Source organism: Apaloderma vittatum, unplaced genomic scaffold (assembly GCF_000703405.1).
Source record: "Apaloderma vittatum isolate BGI_N311 unplaced genomic scaffold, ASM70340v1 scaffold31885, whole genome shotgun sequence".
In the NCBI taxonomy this organism is placed as follows: domain Eukaryota; kingdom Metazoa; phylum Chordata; class Aves; order Trogoniformes; family Trogonidae; genus Apaloderma; species Apaloderma vittatum.
Window position 1 is genome coordinate 5,020 of NW_009715988.1, and position 19,020 is coordinate 24,039.

At 39.5% G+C, this 19,020-nt stretch overlaps 1 protein-coding gene across 4 annotated transcripts in view; it reads left to right on the top strand.

Moving 5' to 3' along the window:
* Positions 1-4,292: 4,292 nt before the first annotated feature.
* The window catches only part of FXR1 (fragile X mental retardation, autosomal homolog 1), a 26,621-nt gene continuing 11,893 nt past the window's right edge, over positions 4,293-19,020 (top strand). For 2 of the 4 annotated variants that reach the window (XM_009869364.1, XM_009869365.1), the window contains exons 1-8: positions 4,293-4,345; positions 8,432-8,525; positions 9,729-9,800; positions 12,011-12,159; positions 12,776-12,869; positions 13,753-13,869; positions 13,953-14,123; positions 18,321-18,399. In XM_009869364.1, the coding sequence (XP_009867666.1) occupies positions 9,786-9,800; positions 12,011-12,159; positions 12,776-12,869; positions 13,753-13,869; positions 13,953-14,123; positions 18,321-18,399 (625 nt within the window). In that variant the 5' untranslated portion in view covers positions 4,293-4,345; positions 8,432-8,525; positions 9,729-9,785. The remainder of the gene's footprint in view (positions 4,346-8,431; positions 8,526-9,728; positions 9,801-12,010; positions 12,160-12,775; positions 12,870-13,752; positions 13,870-13,952; positions 14,124-18,320; positions 18,400-19,020) is intronic. The other 2 variants (XM_009869367.1, XM_009869363.1) reach the window with 1 other exon arrangement.

Sequence of the window (19,020 nt, forward strand, 5' to 3'; positions counted from 1 at the left end):
AAAGAGAGCGTGTGTGTGTGTGTGTGTGTGTGTATGTGTGTCATGAGATGAAGTCTCAGCTTTAGTGATTTTGCTGGCAAATCATCCGCTCCTACGTTCCTGTCCTTCATACTCAAGGCAGCGTGGCCTCATGTTAGATTTGGTGGGTCTCTCATCCCAAACCTTGGCGAGCGTCCCGGCGATATCGCCCCTCGTGTCACAGGTGTTGGGAGCCTGACTCCTGCCAAGTGAGTGGCAGAGACAGGTCTGTGCCTGGGCAGCCCTGGCGCCATTAATAGCCTGTAGTACAGTAAGGAGCGGGGCCGCAGCGTGCGGGGCATACATGGACTTGAGAGATGCAGCTCAGCGTAACCGGGATGACTGACACTAATATCTGGACAGTCCAAATTGGAGGTCTGGCAAGATGAAGTCACCTCAATTTTTTTTCTGTCCCTTCCTGCCCTCGGTTTTGTATGTGGTGTAAAACATACGCAGATGATGCGTGTAAGCTTGCTTCTGATAATATTGTGACTAGAGGTTTTTGGCAACAGTGTATTTATTGATCACGTTTTTGGTGTTCCCTTGTTAGCTGTGCCTCATCGCCTCTCTTTGGAGTGAGGATACATGGAATGCGGTGTAAGGAACATGGGACATTTCAAACTTAGATATTGGCACTGTGTGTCTTAGGCAACACTAAACTAAATTAAACTACTAAATTGAATTTCAGTAATGAGGTACCTTGTTCCTTTGAGCAAAAGTTAAGGTGGTGCATCATTACTTAATTTAGTAGAAAATGTTTTTGATACAGTGTCAGACATGGCTGGTGCAAGCTCAGCATACAAATCTATTTATATAGGTTACCTCACTGATAAAGGATTTCTTCAAACTCCTAGTTGAAAACCAGGATATTTACTTCTCTGTTTTATGTTCATCACTCCCTTTCTGAAGAAATCTTTGTGAATTTGTAGGATTTAATTTTACTTTTAATGTAAACTTGGATTGCAAAATATATTACCTTTTTTTTATGAAACTATTTTGTTTTAAATAATCCCCCTGCTCTTTTGGAATACTTCTTAAAAAATTACAGTGAATCTCATTGTGACATGGATTAAATCTGTTTCTCTGATTTTATCTTGCAGTTGTAAGTGACAGCTGATAATGCTTGTAGTAAAGGTTGTAGGTAGAAAAGTAGTACGCAGGAATTTTTTTTGCCAAATATTTTGATACTTTTGGCATGTTTCTCAGTGATAGTGGAATAATTTCATATAAAGCTGTATTTAAAATGTATGTGGAATTCTGATTATTTCTAGTTGTATTATAAATCAACCATACAATTTATAATACCTTATAGACTGCTGTGCTTCAGTTAGTATAATTGTGAAATTGCTAATAGTGAGAAGAATTATACTTTGGATTTTTGACTTTTATATTATTCCTTCACTTGGTCTTGCGTTTGTTCAATTAGACTCTGCTCAGAATTTTTCAGACCTCACAACAGTGTAATTATTTAAATAAGTATGTGATTTTATGTAATGTTTTATGTATGTCTGTTTGTGACCTGAAGTGCATACCTGATAAACGTTATATTTGATTTTGAGTGTTTCTGTCACGTAAATATTGTGGAGTGAAAGAGTTTGAGAATGCCACCTGAAAGTGCTGTTCAGATAATTTCACGCAAGTCACCGCATACCTGTCTGCTGGCTGTGAGTCGGCGTTCTGCTCTGCTGCGAGAAGAGCAGTACGCGGGCACTTCTGTGAAGGAGTTCCCAAAGCCCGCACGATGTTGTGAAATGTACCAACCTTTGTCAGAATTTGTTCTTTTTGATTTTATTTTCAAGTATTTGGCGTTTCTGGTTTTGCAGCTGATGGTTGTGCAGTGTCAGCTCTTGGACTGCCACGAATCATATCTCTGCATTATTGCTCCACTTCAGCTTTCCCGTTCTTCAGATAGCTTGAAAGTCATTGCGAATATTCATCCTGTTTGTACCATTCTACAGAAAGCCAGACTTTACCTAGTGATGCACTAATTGTCTGAAATCCTGGAAAGTCAGTGCAGCTGGGAGTCCTTTTTTCCAGTTCTTTTGTCTTATTAATGAAGCCTGCAGCTAGTCAGTGGATTCAGCATTTTCTAAACTCCTCTGGGCATTGTTTAGAATGTTGTTCCAGGTGGTTTGTGCTACCTGATTTTGAGTCTCTTGATTCTGAAGATGTGATTTTTAACAAAAGAACAGAATTCAGGTCTGCAGAATCAATTTCTAGCTACTGTAGACCGACGTTAGAAATTAAATACATATTTCCCCTAATGTTGGGTACTGTGAGAGCATGTAATAGCAAAAGAGGTAAGATTTAGCAGCATAATGAGGCAAAGACTAATACTGAATCGAAAACTCTTGGAATGCAGATAAACAGCTGTCCATAGTAGGGAGTTAAATCTCTTTCTGTAAATACTGCTTTCTGTTGGTAATTTGTCATTCTGCAGAATGCTGGACTTTGTGAACTTGGTGCGCGGTGCTGTGACTTGGGTGTTTTGTCCCTGGATAGAGTTGTAGTAAGAATTGTAGTAGAACAACTCTTAGTTTCTGCACTTAGCGCAGTGTTAACGTCCCCGTGTTGGGGTGTGTTTAAAGGGGATATCAGTATCATAAATTTAATAAAAGTTCTGCTTTACCTCTTTTGTTAGCTGTAGTTCAGGCAGTAAAATTTTGTATCCCCTTTGCGTCTTTAAAGAGGCGTGTAACTTCAGTATTCCTGTCCGATTTACTGGCCCAGAAACTTCCTTGAAACTGAAAGTCCCTGATGACAGGTACTATTTTATTGCCAAGTATTTCAGTTGCTTACCTTTGGAAGACAGATGTGCCTTCCTTCCCTTGCAGTGGTGGGATGGCCTCTGAGCAGGTTTGTTTTGTTAGGAACGCACGGGGTGGTTCCAGGAGCTGCTTTCTGGTGACTGGCTTTGTTCAGGATTGCCAGTGTGCTTTCTGCTGCAAGCAGTCTTCTGTGTTGCTGGCAGATGGGTTTGAGTGAAGCTCAGGGAGCAGGAAAGCAGGTTTTGAGCAAGTGCCTTCACAGCATTGTCTGAGTCCAAGTTCAGGTGAAAGGAGATGTGTTTATGCAGACCCTTTGCAAGCAGCTGTCAGTATGGGCTCCTTTGCTGTCCGTCATGACGCTGAGGGATCTCCTGTATCAAAATTTATCTTTCCCTGAGCTGACACATAATACCTCTCTCTGTGGGCTGGTTGCTCCTCGCAGAGTTCGTGCGTTCTTTGTCCTCCTCAGTTGGCAGTTTCTTAAGCGGATATAATCCATTCCGCAGATTTCCTGGAACTTACCCTTAACATAGCTGTGCAACTCTTACTCCTTTAGAACTGCAGGTTCCTTCTTGACCTCCTCTGCTTGGGCAAACACCAGGCCGTAGCAAAAGCAGGAATAGCTTGAAAGAAAGATGTTTCTTTAACCTTTATCTGCTTATTTTGCAACATGCCTGCCTTCCTTTATCAAGAGATGTAGGAACTTAATTTCTGTGTGGATACTTGAGTACCATTGTATCTATCAGGTTATTCTTTGTCTTTAAGTTGGTGACATAATCGCTGCCCACTAAAGAAGCCTCTGGTTGTTTTGTGGTGGTTTTTTGTTTGTTTGTTTTGTTTTTTAAAAAAAAGGAAGAGGGATTTTTTTCTCAGCTGTTCCTGGGATCACAGAAACATGTGAAATAGTGTACTTCTCTTTGTTTTCCTGTGAGATTCTACAGGTGTTTGGCCTCCTACAGTAACCAATTAGATATTTGAAAGGTGATACTATAGTGCTCTCTATGGCAGCATGCGTTGCCAGATTTTATCCAAACTTGCTGCCATGGTGTTCTAGAGGACAGTAACTGAGGATTCAATTTTGTGTTGAGAAGAACACCTGTGAAGCAAATAGCGCTGTGCACAGGTATTCGACATTGGACTGGGAGTTGTACCAATTGCCCTGGGCCTAGATCTCTCTCATTTTGTTCCCATAAAAAAACCCCACAGTTGTGCACACTTGTAGATAAAATAATAAACTCTAAGAGTGAGTTTTCAGTTGTAAATGTGCTGTTCTGATTTGAGCAGTCATTTGAAACAACCCCTGAGCACTGTATTTCTTAGAACAGTCAACTAAGAATGTCCTTTGCAATCTCATGCAAACAGTGGGATCGTGTCTTGGAACTTTCCTGAATTGGAACCATAGTACTCGTAGTGGTCTGCTGTTTGGCTTAGTTTCAGACTTTATCGAAATTGCTCCTTTGTTTTGATTTCACATGCATTCTTGTAACAAAAATGTTTTTGTTTCAGGGATTTATCAAAGATGTTCATGAGGACTCGCTCACAGTGGTATTCGAAAACAAGTAAGTATTTTATTTCAAGAAGCACTTTTGAGTACTTGTTTTGCTGTTTTCTTTTGTTTTGACATGAGGAGGAAGAAGGTTTCATTATAAAGGTATAGTTCTAGAAATACAGGCTTGCTGTTCTGTTCACAGTCTCCATGAACTCCTTTCTTGAATCACTGTATCTGAATTCAGCTTGTCAGTAACAATGGTCCTTTACATTGTTTTGGTGTCTATAGCGATGTCCATAGGTGTGACAGCCAATTAATACAAGAAAAGATAATAATTAATGGCAGAGGCCTGATACTCTTAAACTAAAGCAGAAGATGGAAACTACCAAAGTACTGTTAAATAAACAATTCTCTGTGTCTATTGTGAGGAATGCTGGTCGCTGCTCTCCACCAGAGAGAAATAGATAGGAGTATCCTGATGGGGATTGATTTTATTGTTTAACTATTAAGAAAATAAATTTATGTATATATCCAGTCTAAAGATTAATTTTTTTTTAGTGCAAATCTTTAAGCAAATCTGGAGAAAGAATTACCCATGAGACCCTCTTCATTAAATATATAGCACAGCAGTGCTACTGGGAACTTGTAGTGGCAAGTTGAAGATAATCCATGGGATGGTAAAGTACAAATGAATACCTGTTGTTCAGACTGATAACACCGTGGATTACCTGTTCCAGGGCTAAGTTAAGATACTTTGGGAGCTACATTCTCTTTCCTATTTCCCTTCCAGTTGCTAGGTGGAGATCCTAAAAACATGCCAGCTTTTGATACGAAAATTGTTACTGAACTGTGCTAGCACCAACCTGTAGGTTAGTCTCTGAGCCTTCCCACAAGAAAGATTGCTGGGTAACAAAGGTAATAGTAAGGAGTGTGTAAGTGTGTGTTTATAATCAGCATGTTTTCCTGAATATATAATCCTAGGATGTGTGTGTGTATACCTATATGTGTGTACATGTATGTGCGTATACATATATACACTTGTATAAAAGTAAATCCTAGGGGGATAGAAAAAGGTAAGCCTAGGGTTTACCTGGCAAGGTCTAGTCTTTGCTTCTTTCTAGCCTGGCTTTTCTAGCCCTTTTATGAAAAGTAGTTAGAAGACAAGGTGGCAACTGTAATCAGAACTAACGCTTACTGAGGTGGTTATCGAAGTTGTTACTATCTCTTAGGTTTTCATACCCCCACCTCAAAACCCAGCAAACAAAAACCAGATTGCATCATTCATCCTAGATGTGACAAACCTTCAGTTTCATATCCAACATCCACATTACTTTTCTTCAAGGTCGGAGTCTCTTTGCCTTCGAAGCGTATACTTTCATGTCAGAAGCCAAGTAAGCTAAAGGAAGTGCCCATGGTTCACAGTGGGGATCTGATTATCGGCAGATACATTTCTAGTGTTTAGTATCAGCGTCATCCATGTGTCCTACAGAAAATCTGGCAGCAGCAGCCATGTTCCAAAAAAATGGGCTACAACGAATGTTGAATGTTTTATTGATGAAAAATTGGCCACATACGGAAGTTTTTACGTAGTTCTAGTCAAATTGCTTGGTGAGGTAAATCTAATAAATTATTACCCTTTCTACTGAGTTAAATTCGTAAGGGCTTTAGTAGAACCGAAGTTGGCAAGAGTGCATCATTCTGTTGTGATAGAGATAAGCAGTAGTGAAATAAACACATCGACTCTGCTAAAGGCAGTCTGAATTGTCAGTTTGCATTTTCTGCTATTGTTAACCAGTCTTTATCTACAGCTATTGTAAGGTTCTCAAAGTTGGCGTACTAGCACAGACTGCTAATGATGATTTTGTGGCCATAGCAACAATTAATCTCTGGGCAGATATTCTTGATTCCTTTAAGAGACATTTTTTGGAGATAAGGAGGCAGAGAATGAACACAGGAGCTTTAGGAACTGGGAACTTTTATTACTGGATAAAGCAGAAAATTGGATCTTGAGGTGCAGTTCAATATAGTCCCATAGCAGCCGTGTTGAAAGAAAGACGTCTCCACTGTAAGAAGCAAGCACCACCCGTTTTAGTAACTTGTACCAGATATTTAGGATAATCCTTCTGACCGTTAGGCTTCAGTTCTGTCAGATCCTCTTAGTAGGTAATTGGTAGGCAGTCATAAGCCTTTTTCTAAAACTTTGTGTTTTGCGTTTCACCAGTGAGATGCTCTGGTTGTGGACTCTTTGCCATCAGAACTTTGACTGACATTCAGAGAACTGAGCCTTCTGTGTGATTTTTCCACTGTCTTATTAAGAAAAAATACCAAAACGTCTTGCAGCTGATAGGGTTAGGTCATTATTGGCCCATTCACTTCCAGTGGATGGAGTTCCTTTAGATAATTAGAGATGGAACCGAAATTAGCCTACTGCAGCTTCAAGCAGATTTTATTAAAGATACAAGGTCTCTTCAGTGATAGCATCTCATTATGGGCAGTTTATAACTTTCAGTAAATGCCCATTTACTAGATTCTTTAATTACAAGGCACATTTGAAATTCTTAAGAGAAATTCAAGCAGCTCGTTGAGTTTGCAATATTTTTGATCCAATTGTGCTTGTTTGCTTGCACTGTTTCTGAAAGGAAGTTTGATACTCTCTATAATTTAGGGAATGTGTTTTGTCCTCAGATCTTAGTATGTGCCTTTGCATCTGCGAGTTATAACTTCCCAAAGGTGAGGAGGGGAAGGAGAAACCCAAACCCCAGGTTTTGTGACTGTTATAGTTGCAGCAAGGGCGGTTGACTTGCAAGTGGTTTTTGCCAGCTCCCTTGCCCATTTTTGAGAAATTAAAAAAGGTTTAAATAGCATTTTATGGCCAAAATACGTTCCAGCTTCAGCTAAAGCTCTCCATAATCTTTGTGAGGTTTTCTTGTTTTTGAAGTTTCACTGTGTTTAAAAGCTGAATTGTATGGTAATGGCTAGAGCATGACTTACTGGATACCTCACGTCTTTATAAGTGAGGCACGTAAGCATAAGCCATCTTTTCTGAGAAAACACATAAATGTACCCATCTTGTGGGAAGTTGCAGAAGTGCCCTTTGCTCTTAACACTGAGACTTATTCTGCTGACTTGGACTGCTCTGGCTGCATGTAGTTGAAGTAAGCAAAATAAATGGCTTGCAGTGATCCTTACTGTTACAGGTTGGTTCTGGATCCTGTCTGTACCTACATGGACTTTTAAGGTGGGCGTAAATGATGGATGTTGGAATGCTTTGACAGATACCATCAAAGTCCCTCAGACATTCTGTGCTAAAACTTTTTATGAGTGTTTTTGCCCATGGTTTTTAGTTCAGCCTGTATGGAGTATTCATCTGGGCTTCTGACTAAAGGACTGAGGAACAACTGATGGTATTCTGTGGCATTCACAGAGTAGAAGGAAAAGGAATTTCAGGAGAACACAGAGATGTTAATTGCTCCAATAGTATTTGTAAAATTCATGTAAAATATATACTTTACAACTGAAATTATATGTAGAGCCAGCTGTGGTAAAACAAATAGCATTTCTGTACAAGAAGGTAAAACTTTGATTTTATGTGCCAGATAATAATTTCTAAGCAGATACTAAGGTATGTTGTAAAATGAATGTTTGCCATACACTTAGGGGGGAATGCTGTCAAGTTTGTAGGTAGAAATGTACAGTTTTGTTGATGATCAGAGTCAGATTTTCCTGGAATATTTCACACATTGGTTAGCAGTTGAAATGTTAAGTATGAGATGAAGAAATGGATGAACCCTGTCGTGGACTGCAAGGATAGGCTGACGGCTGTATAAAGGCGTTACGATTTGAACTGTAGGAGTATAACTGCATCATCTAATAATCTTTTCGCTCTGATTTTATGAAAGCCATTTAGTGAACTCAGTCAAGTTAACTTTTTTTGTTAATTTTAAAATTACTTTGTCATTTACTGTCTTCCTAGATTTAATTTTTTTTTACAGGACTATTTTGTTCCTTTGCTGGTGAGGTTTGCTTTCTAGCAATGAAGAAACAGACTTGATTATATGGAGAGAATGAGTTTTGGTTAAACTCAGAGTTCTAAAAATAAAACTAAAACAACAGGAAAAAATTTAGTAACAATGTGTAACGTCTCTTCAATTTTCAGTTGGCAGCCAGAACGCCAGGTACCCTTTAATGAAGTCAGATTACCACCACCCCCTGATATCAAGAAAGAAATTGGTGAAGGAGATGAAGTGGAGGTGAGTTTATCCTCATAAATTGTTCTGATCCATAACTGATTGTCTGTTCAAGGCGAGGAGGATGATTGCAGGTGCATTACCAAAGGGAAGATTCAGAACGGGTTGTGTCTCTAGTAATAGACTTACTAGGCTTTCAGTGAAACTAATATTTCAGTTTTTTTGACAGTACTAGCAGTGGAGCTTTCTCAAAATCTAAAAATAGCTGAGAATGTTTCAGAATTAAAACTAGGTAATTTTAATTTTTGATCTGGAATGTAACTGTTGGAAATGTTTTGATGTGAAGATGTAATAAAGCTATTCCAATAACAGGAGTTTTAACCCAAATGAAAAGTATGGTACAATCTGGTATTGTTCTGTCAATTATACTGTTTTACAGAGAAACAAAATTAATTAGGAATGATGTATTAAACTGGGAAATTAGGAGATGCCTGTTCTGTTCACAGCACATTGTAGTATCTTTAGTCCTTTAGTAAACAATTTAACTTCTGCTATTTACTTTACTTTTCCTTAAAATTAAGTCAATTAATTTCTTCAGGGCACCTTTATAGTTTTGGCCTAGCAATCTAAGAAACAGTGCAGTGCAGGTGCTGGGTTTTTCTGTTACTTTCTTTGAACTAGATGCTGTTGTTAGAGGCTTTGTTTGGAGGCTTTGTCAGAGGTTAAATGTAAAGGTTTATTTTCCTCCTCCTTGCTATTGCAAAATTCCTTGTTGCATGCAGAGGACTTTGCCCTGTGAAGTGTGTAAGGAGTAAATGAAATTTACAGGAGAGGAGGACAACTGAAGTTTCAAAAGTAATCAATTTCTATCTGATCTTGTGTTGATTTGGTAGTGTTTGTCATGTACTGACTTGGTTCGTTTCAGTTGTTCTAGGTTTATCAGGTAAGCCAAGGACAAACCAGAACTCTTAATTGTGGAGTTAATTCTATGTGTGGGCTTTCGGCGTGACGATAATGTTTGAATTTAATGAGGAACTACCCCTGAATAAGAGTGAGCCAAAGTTTTGACTTCCTTTAGAAATTTCTGTTGAATCCTCAGTTAGCGTATGCAGAGAAAGTCTATTGACAGTCCTTACAGTACGAAATAATAAAAAAAAAAGTGTAGCATACTGTTCAAAGCTGCAATGTTCTTTCTTCATTACGTGTGAAAGCACATGAATTATGTCTATCTGTGCCTTCAGTGTTTCTTACTGCTTTCATTTTCAGGTTTATTCTAGAGCAAATGACCAAGAACCTTGTGGCTGGTGGCTGGCAAAAGTTCGAATGATGAAAGGAGAGGTAAATTATTTTAAAACCTATGGATTCATGCTGTTACGTTAAATACAAAAGGTTTTTGTGATGGCAAAACTATAACGAAGTACTACCAGTGCAAAAACAATGACAAAACAGTTCTAAGTCGAGATTGCTTCATAGTGACCCACGCTGTGTTCCGTGACTGTGTTTATAGTGGAGCAAATCACGTCCATCCTTAGTGGGTTAACTGGTTGGAGGACTGCATGTGTGTCTGAGAACAGGACTTCTAACAAACCTACCTTATGAATTGAACTTGGTGCTAAAAATTAAGTAAAGCAGTACTTCTCACCTGTGGTTGAAGTCGGTGTTGAAACTCTAAAAATGAAGTGTGTGGTAGCTGCTGATGTGTGTTGCTGTGGGTTCTTTTTTGTGGATGTGTTTTGACTGAGAGTGGTAGAAATAGACTGGTTGGTTTGCTTTTGTGTATGTCAAGTTTGTTGGCTTTTAGAGTTGCAGCTGCAAAGCAACGTGTAGATTCAGATGCTTAAGTGTACATTTCTGTGACAGTGTCTGATACGGTCTCATTAAAGCTTTCTTTTGTGAAATGACAGCAAAAGAATGTAACTTCTTGGTAAGAAAAGTCCTGTGTTTTGATGCTTCTGCTGTATTAGATTCCTAAACCCAGAGGATACAGGGTCGAGAAAAAAGTTGTCCCATTTCTGGTATTGTTTAAAGATTATCGACAAATAGTAGCTGCTGTTCAGCTCTGTGCAGGCAAGGTGGTGTAAACAGTTATCAAAGGAAGATTTTTGTGTCTTGATCCTTGTGGATGAACACTTTGTTAAGAAAACAAGAGAAAAGGAGACAAACAGGTTTAAGTCATAGAGTTTGTCATTTGGGGCTAATCTGCTTCACTTACGTCGCAGAAGTTTGGAATTTTACTCTCAGCTACCTTACTATGCTGCTTATTTTAAACAAAAAAGTCATAAGAGAAAAAAAAATCTGAATTTAAATTCAATTTTATCTGATTCTTAATTTTGTAGTATTTTTGACAAAAAATATTTTTCATCCTCGGATGATTGGTGTCTTTATGCAGTGTTGTCAGATTAGTTATTTTATGGAATTGTCTGCCCCCTAAAAAACCTCACAGTTCAATTTTGGTTCTTTGGGTGGTCTTTGACATGGTTCCATGTTCAAGTTTTTCCTCAAGGTAAATGTTGAATTCACAAACAACCCATGTACCTGATGATAGCTGATTGTTCTGATCTGATTCAGAATTATCTATACCTAGAGGAGTTAATTTTTTTAAGTATGTAGTGGCAGTTCTCTTACATTTAGTTGTCACTTCAGTATTTATTTTTCATTAGTATTACCCAGCTCTTTCGTGACATGTTTCAAAGCAGCTTTTACATGATTGGGGTGATACCTGAGCTAAACCTAAAATGTGAACTTGGAAAACAGCATGTGGAAAAGTGTGTCACAACCTTAGTGATTTACTTTTTCTTGATAATTGAGTAAATTGTGTACGCTGACAAAAACAAAAAAACAATTTTGAGGGAGGAAGGGGAGAAAGTACCACTGCACTCCTATGTTGCCCACGGGTGGAAGGGAGGATGGGAGAAGGCTGCATCCCTGACACACAGCCGGGCTTCGGGGAGACCGTGCACACAAGCTTCTTTATACTTACGTTGGGTGGATTATTGGTGGTGTAGGAGTAGATTATTAGTAGCTGTTAAGTCTTCTTAGTTCTGCTGACCTCCTAAATTTGGGATACTGTGTATCAAAAAGACTGAATTTTTATTTTCTGTTTGATCTTGCATGATTAGCAGGTAGTTTGCCTGTTGAATCATTTGTTTAGGGGTTTTTTGTAGTTTTTCTTTAAACTGTTGTGGAGCAGATATTTCTGTGAAGAATGAGTTGCCTTTGCTCGTATTAGGTATTTTTTTAGAATTAGAGCATCAGTAAGCACTTTGAATCTTGGAACTTGGAATTGGACTAAAGTAGGTATTTGAAGAGGGATGGGCATGAGAAAAAGGGGGGCTGAAATCATGCTGATATGGTGCCCTGACTTCACTGAGGTATTAGATGGACACTAAAGTACGTCCAGGCTCATTTGTGTAGAATTGTAGCATTATATCAGCTCACATTTATGTTTTAGTCTGTATATTCATACTTTGTACTTCCTTGGTGATGCTAGTGATGTCTTTATTGTTCCTTCCTGAAGTTACCATTTTAAAGTAAATAAATTCTTCCAGTTTTACGTCATTGAATATGCTGCTTGTGATGCCACTTACAATGAAATTGTCACTTATGAACGACTCCGACCTGTGAATCAAAACAAAACTGTCAAAAAGAACACCTTTTTCAAGTGCACCGTGGACGTCCCTGAGGATCTGAGAGATGCGTGAGTAGCTCTGCGTGATTTAATAAGGCATTTACTGTATTTGAGGGGGAAAAGATCCCATGGGGTTTATATTTTATAGGCCGGCTTACAGATCCATGAAGAACCTTGCAGGTGGCTATGAATGCAGTAGCAGGTTTAGAAACTTTTGACTGGGTCTCTGCTGAGCTTTTGAGTCATGGATTCATTGAATGTGTTGGGTTGGAAGGAACCTTTAAAGGTCACTTAGTCCAATCTCTTGCAGGGAGCAGGGACGTCTTTAACTAGATCAGGTTGCTCAGAGCCCCATCCGGCCTGACCTTGAATGTCTCCAGGCATGGAGCCTCCACCACCTCTCTGGGGTGGGGGCAAAAAGGAAATTCTGAGATGGCAGCTTCAAGTCTTGCTTTAGGTTCAGAGAGGGTGAGGCACTCGCAGTGCCGAATAACTTGCCAAATAACCATGATGGTGTGTGGTCCACGGAGAAATAACCTCCGGAGCCATGCTAAGAATGGGAACTTTCTGGTTGCTAAGCGGTCTTTGCCATAAACTACTCTGAAACTTTTTTGGTTCTGATCATGGTATTACGTGTTCTGTTTTGATACGGCTTGTTGAAATAACAAGTATCTTGCCTTCTCAGGTGTGCTAATGAAAATGCACATAAAGATTTCAAGAAAGCTGTGGGAGCATGTAGAATTTTTTATCATGCTGAAACTGCTCAACTAATAATACTGGTAAGTTGTTACTTCTCTGTAAATCTTGCATGAAAATTCAGTGTAGTATTTGTGGGAAGTATGTAGCCAGCTGCCTATTCGTATGGAAAATGGTTTAACTTGTCAAGCTAGGTAAATTGTGAAAGATCTAATATAAGTAGGTGTGTTTAAGTTTAATCTTAATGGGGAGGTCTTTTGGAGGGGCTGCAAGTACTGTGCTGCATAAAGCCTAAATTTAGGAGCAGCTTTCAGTCTTTGTTTTTATGAGTTTTGCCATCTACAAACGAATGCCATTTTACTGATCTGTGCATCTGACTGAAAGCCAACTCCGGCTTACTCTGCTCTGGATTCCACCTGCACTGTATCACATGGTGTACTTTGACGTACAGCTGGGTTTCCATGTGAAGAACTGCACCAGTTTAGCATAGCCAGTAGTCACCTAAATTCTTCTATGTTGTTTTTTTATTATTGCATAGGCTTTTATCAGCTTTTACCAACTTTTACTTAGTTTCTTGTCACAGTTCTGTTTATTTAATATTATCCACTTGTACCTCACCCTCCAGGATTGTGTTTTCCTTGCTTATTTGCCTAGCTCTGCCGTTCAGACAGTGAGTGACAAGTATGTGATGGAATGAAATTTGTTTGTGTGGGGATCATGAAGAGGAAAGACTCTATATTCAGTAGCAAAATATTTAGTGTAAAATATACTGAGTGACAACTCAGAAAATTGTTGGTTTACAGAGGTGCTGCTAAATTTCTCATGCTTTGTTTTGAGGAAGAATAATATCTATAAGTTCTGGAAATTCAGATCATGTTTGTAATTTGGGTTGAATATGTTCACAATGTATCACTCAATTGTGGATTTGCTTAAAAAATGAAACTTCATTTTCTTTCTCCTTTGTAGTCTGCCAGTGAAGCAACAGTGAAGAGAGTGAACATACTGAGTGACATGCATCTGCGCAGCATTCGTACCAAACTCATGCTTATGTCAAGAAATGAAGAAGCTACAAAACACTTAGAAGTAAGCCACTGCTTGTAATTCTTGTTGCTTGAAACTGAGCACATAACTGCGTGTGGGTGAGTCTTACTTTGTTTTCCTTTCAGTGCACGAAGCAGCTTGCTGCAGCATTTCATGAGGAGTTTGTAGTCAGGGAAGATTTAATGGGACTTGCTATAGGAACGCATGGCAGTAACATCCAACAAGCCCGGAAGGTTCCAGGAGTTACTGCCATTGAACTTGAGGAGGATACTGGTACTTTCAGAATCTACGGCGAGGTAAGGGGGAAACTTGGTGTGAATCTGAGCATTTCACACTTTACTTCTAGAGTGGTGAGAGCTGTGCCCAGACATAAGGAGTGTCTATACGCATGTTTGCGTTACGGCAACTTACACTACATCTATTTGAAATGCAAGAGTCCATTGCAGTGGTGACCTCCATAAGGTGTGTTCCCTTCTCAGCACTTCTGGTGCTGTGCACACATTTCCCAGTTGCACTGTGCATCTCGGTCAGCTTGAGGGAAGTGTCATTTGCTGCTGTTCTACCTGAGCACAGATTTTATTTTTTTCCTTCGGACTGTATGTGTTATTCTTGTTGATTCTCCCTGTTTCTAGCTGACCTATGTTTTCGCTATGTGGTGTCTGGTCCTTTGACGTAACCAGATATGTTAAAGCCTGTATCTACTGCTACTAACGCTTTCATTTTGGCAATTTAATGGTGGCTTTGGCAAAACACCGATTTGCTCCAAATTAATTCGGTTTATCTGACTCTTACCTGATGAGCTTTAAATCTCACAAATGGCTTGAAACATAGCTAGTTTTTGGACCAAAACATGGATCCATGTAGGAGGCAGAAGAGTAGTAACAAAGGTGCCACTGTCACCAGGGCCTTGTCAGAACGTTTCTTGAGAGTTTTTATCCCATGTTAACAACTCTACAGGTGCCACCTGAGTCTCTGGTATTAACACTTTCAGAAATCCTTAGTTGTGTACTGATTCAGGAATCTATAGTCTTGAATTAGGCTTCCTGCATGTCAGGAGTAGAACCTGGTTGTGATCCAAGGGTCGGATGAACTTTATGCATTTGTAAGGAGCACAAATGTCTTCAGTATCTCTAAAGAATGTGTCCTTTTTTAGTGAAACTTAAAAACTTGCAGGGTATGAAGGTGACAACAGATCCTCCTTTGCTCTAGTACTATCAGTAAATCGCATCTCACAGTTAATACAGAAGAATCGGACAAGTTTAATGCAGTAGAATGTCCCGTGTATTCTAGTTTCGACCTCTTTAACGTGGATGACGTGATGCTGAAACTTGTGGAAAGGTTATGACTGTCACCAGCCTCTTACAGTAGTGCACAGTAGGGATTATAAATACCAGATGCCCCCTAAAAGAAAATGCCTTTAGAGACATGCAGCCTTGTCCTTCCTAGAAGTGATGGCTGCTTCTAAAAAAGCCAGGCAACCTGAATATTCCATGTGATGAGGACTTCAGCATCTGGGTATGCTTGTCTACACTTTTTGCCTCTTTTTAGCTGAAGCTGGCAAGCAGCCAGGCCCTAATGGGTGGCTGTGTGGGCAGACAATTTTGGGCGCCGAGATGTTTGGGAGTAGTGATCCACTGTCCTTGACATTGTAGTCAGGGCCTGAGGGTCTCCCGTAGCTAAAGTTTTGCATGCAAATAAAAGTTCAGTGTTGCTCAGGGCGGTAATCTTTGAGGAAAGGAACAGGGAGATGAATTTTAAAGAATATTGGGAAGGTATGGAATTAGAAGGTAAACTGTATGGGTGGCTGTTCATGCTTTTTCTGTGTGCGGTCAAGACCACTTTGATTCCAAGACCCCTTAGTGTGAGACTTCTGAGATTGGATCTGAACTGATACTGTGTTACAAAATGTTTTCCTCAAGTATACGGCCATACAGTTCTTGTTTCAGACTCATGTAGAATCCTGCTGCTGCTGAAGTCATAGATGTAATAAATGCAGGGTATTTTTCTAGTCAGTAATCTGCCTGTTAGACTCTGCAAGTAACGTGGGAATATCTTGCTTGTATGGGCTGCCATGTGGAATAACCAGAGCATGAATGGGTGTCTAGACTGTAATTCAAATTTAGAAAGGTGGTTACTAGAAACTAGAATTCTTTGAGGTCTTTAATCCGTGTGCATACTGACTTCTAGAGAGAGAAGTGATTTTTCTTTTCCTTTTCTGAAGTACTGACTGCAAGGAACCGAGAATATGCTGTCCATATCAGCTTTATGTGCTATCTCATGTTGGAGTGTGAATGAGTCACACAGGTTGTGCTTGCGTAAGAATTCCGAGCGCTAGTGGCAAAGTGTAGATATGCTCCTGGGTGCGCTGGAGAGCTGCAGTGACTGGCAGTGCTTTATTTCCTCATCCCAACTCTGCCTCTCTGAAAGCAGTCACTGCCTCTTCATCTTTATTTGGGAAAGAATTGATAAATGCACTTCTGAGGCGGGACATGGAACTCTAGTTAATTGTGTGCTATGGGTAGAGTTGGTTGAAGGTGAAAAAGTGCTAATGTGTGTTGAAGTTTGGATCGTTTTAGCAGGTTTTTTGGGTATGCAGCCTGGCCTCTGCTCCCTACAATGACTTCTGTCCATCTTTTTTCCATGCTTTATTGCTTGTTTCATTACTGTGAAATCCAATTTGCACATATTTCTCTTGCTGTCACTTTGACCTCTGCCAGAAGTAAAGATTTATACATGTTTTTTTTTCCTAGGACTTCCGTAATTTGATTGAAAAGAGTACCAACGACTCTTGCATCTTATTTCATATGTTGCCTAAAAAATGACAGATGAAAAGACTTGAGGCATTAGTGTGAAATGAAAACTCTGCGCAAAATCTACCATTACTGACTAGACGCTGATATTCGGTTCTTAATTCTACACTTCTTCTGTTCCTAATTTGAGGCTTTGTTTCTTGTTTCAGCATCTGCATAGCCTCAGTTAACTGTCAATTATTTTCTGTCACTTAATAATAAAGCTACAAGAGCGCTTCTTCCCGTTGGCCAATGATGCTCTGCTCTTGGAAAACATTGTAGATGAACTGTGGCCAGAAATCAGCCTTCTGGAAGGAAGATGTCTTGGTTGTAACGTTGCTTGCAGTGTAGAGGCGATAGGATTAGGGCAGGTTCTGTGGGGCAGTTTGTGTTTTTAGCGACCACTGTACAGTCAGTTGCACTGGTGTAGTTTGCCTGCTGCTACTCTGAAGGTGCTGGTTATTCAGGCTTTGTTCCCTGTCAAGCATAAGACAGGACACAAACAGAAGAATTTTTTGTAGAGAAACCAGAAAACTTGTACGTGTAGCCAGGTCTAAAGAGGCTGGCGTGCTGTGTCTGCGTGTTCCTGTACTTTCCTGCAGCGCTTTTGCCCCTTTGGCTCTCCCGCTGGCCTGACCGCTGCCCAGTCCTGCCCCGCAGCATTGCGCCGCTGCCTCCTGGAGCGCGGTGTTGGACAACGGAAACTTCACAGAGGAGAAACCTCCAAATGGCTGTTTTATTTAGGCTGTTCTGAAAAATCGGTGCACCTTTCCCATTGAAAAGACTGTAAAGGCAGTCACTGCTTCCAGTGAGCCTGCAATGTCTTATTTTTATCAGGTGACATAATCGTTAGATACCGTCAAGAGACAAATGAGTCTAAAATTAATTTTCTCCTTTGCCGTTTTTCTGTACGTGGCCCTCTGGGTAATCAATAGTGGATTGCATGTTAAAAATACCAAAATAAATGTATATTGCTGACAGTACTGATGGCAGCAAGTTTCTCTGGAGAAAAACTGGATGCTTCCAAAGGAATTTAGAAGAAAATGCAGAGGTTAAACTATAGTTTTGTAGTTTGCCCATCTAATTGTAGCCACATAACTACTCATTCGCTATCAGGTCAGGTGAAACATGATCCAAAGTTTCTTTTATTCTCATAAGCTGAGGTTTCTGTGAATGCTGATAGGGCCTCTTGCAAATTTCTTTTCAGTACAGAATCTTCATCAAAATTATGTTTTGGTGGCTTTTTGTTGATTTTGTTTGTTTTGTGGTGGTGGTGGTGGTGGTTTTTTTTAACAAATGGACTTTAGATTTGAAAATTATGTCTTGATTTGGGAGTAATAGAATATAGTTAGCTGCTTTTCCACAATTAATATCTACCAGAAACTGCTTCAAGATGTATCTGTAAGATATTTTATGTCTGGGCTTTACTAGTGGTAAATTGCAGATACTATTTTTAAACATCTTGAAATAACATGGAAAAAGATGTTTTATTTATTACTGATGCTTCATTTTGCTACAGAATTTTGTCTGGGCGCATTACTCTGTTATTTCTCTAACATTTAGTTCAAAACTAGATTAATCTTGTCTCTGTTCTGTTTGAAAATAAGTTTGATGTTTGGAAAACTTTGAGTTGTTGCTACAAGGTTTTATTTTTTAGCATATTATATTTACAAATAAACTGTATTTTTTTACATTCGTTTCCAGACTGCTGATGCTGTAAAAAAGGCTAGAAGTTACTTGGAATTCGTGGAGGATTTTATTCAAGTTCCCAGAAATCTTGTTGGTATGTAATACTGCTAAAACTTGAAAACTTGGGGGAAGGGAGCCTAATCAGCATGACTCTGCAAAGGAAATTAGATATTCTATTTCTCCATTTAAGTAGAAAGTGATTAACCTTTTAAAACTATATATATCGGGGATTATTAAGAAATTACATATATTATTGTTGAGTAATAATTTGTCAGGATTTTTAACACTTAAAACGGTTTGAATACAGATTTGTACTCTCTAGTTTAACAGTTTGAAGTTCACATTCTAAGAAAATTGTTTGCTACTGAGTGCTGAAACTAAATTCCCGAGTTTAATATGGAAGCGCTACAGCTGCGTGACAAGAGAGACGCGAGACAGTTCTCACATTATTGCTCCCTCCTGAGTTCAGGTTTGCGGGAGGCGGAGATTGAACGGTGTTGAGCTGCTGTGTAAACGAGCAGTGCCCCTCAGTCTCACCCTCACTCCCAAAACGGACATTTTTTCACATTTCAGCCTCCCAAAACTTGAAAACACATAAAGGTGAAGTTATTCCCTTTCAAGAGAAAAACACATCTTTCCTTAGTCTGGTCATCGCAGGGTACTTGGTTCATTTCCCTCGTTCCACTCCCCTTCCAGCGGCTTTTTCGCCCCCGCT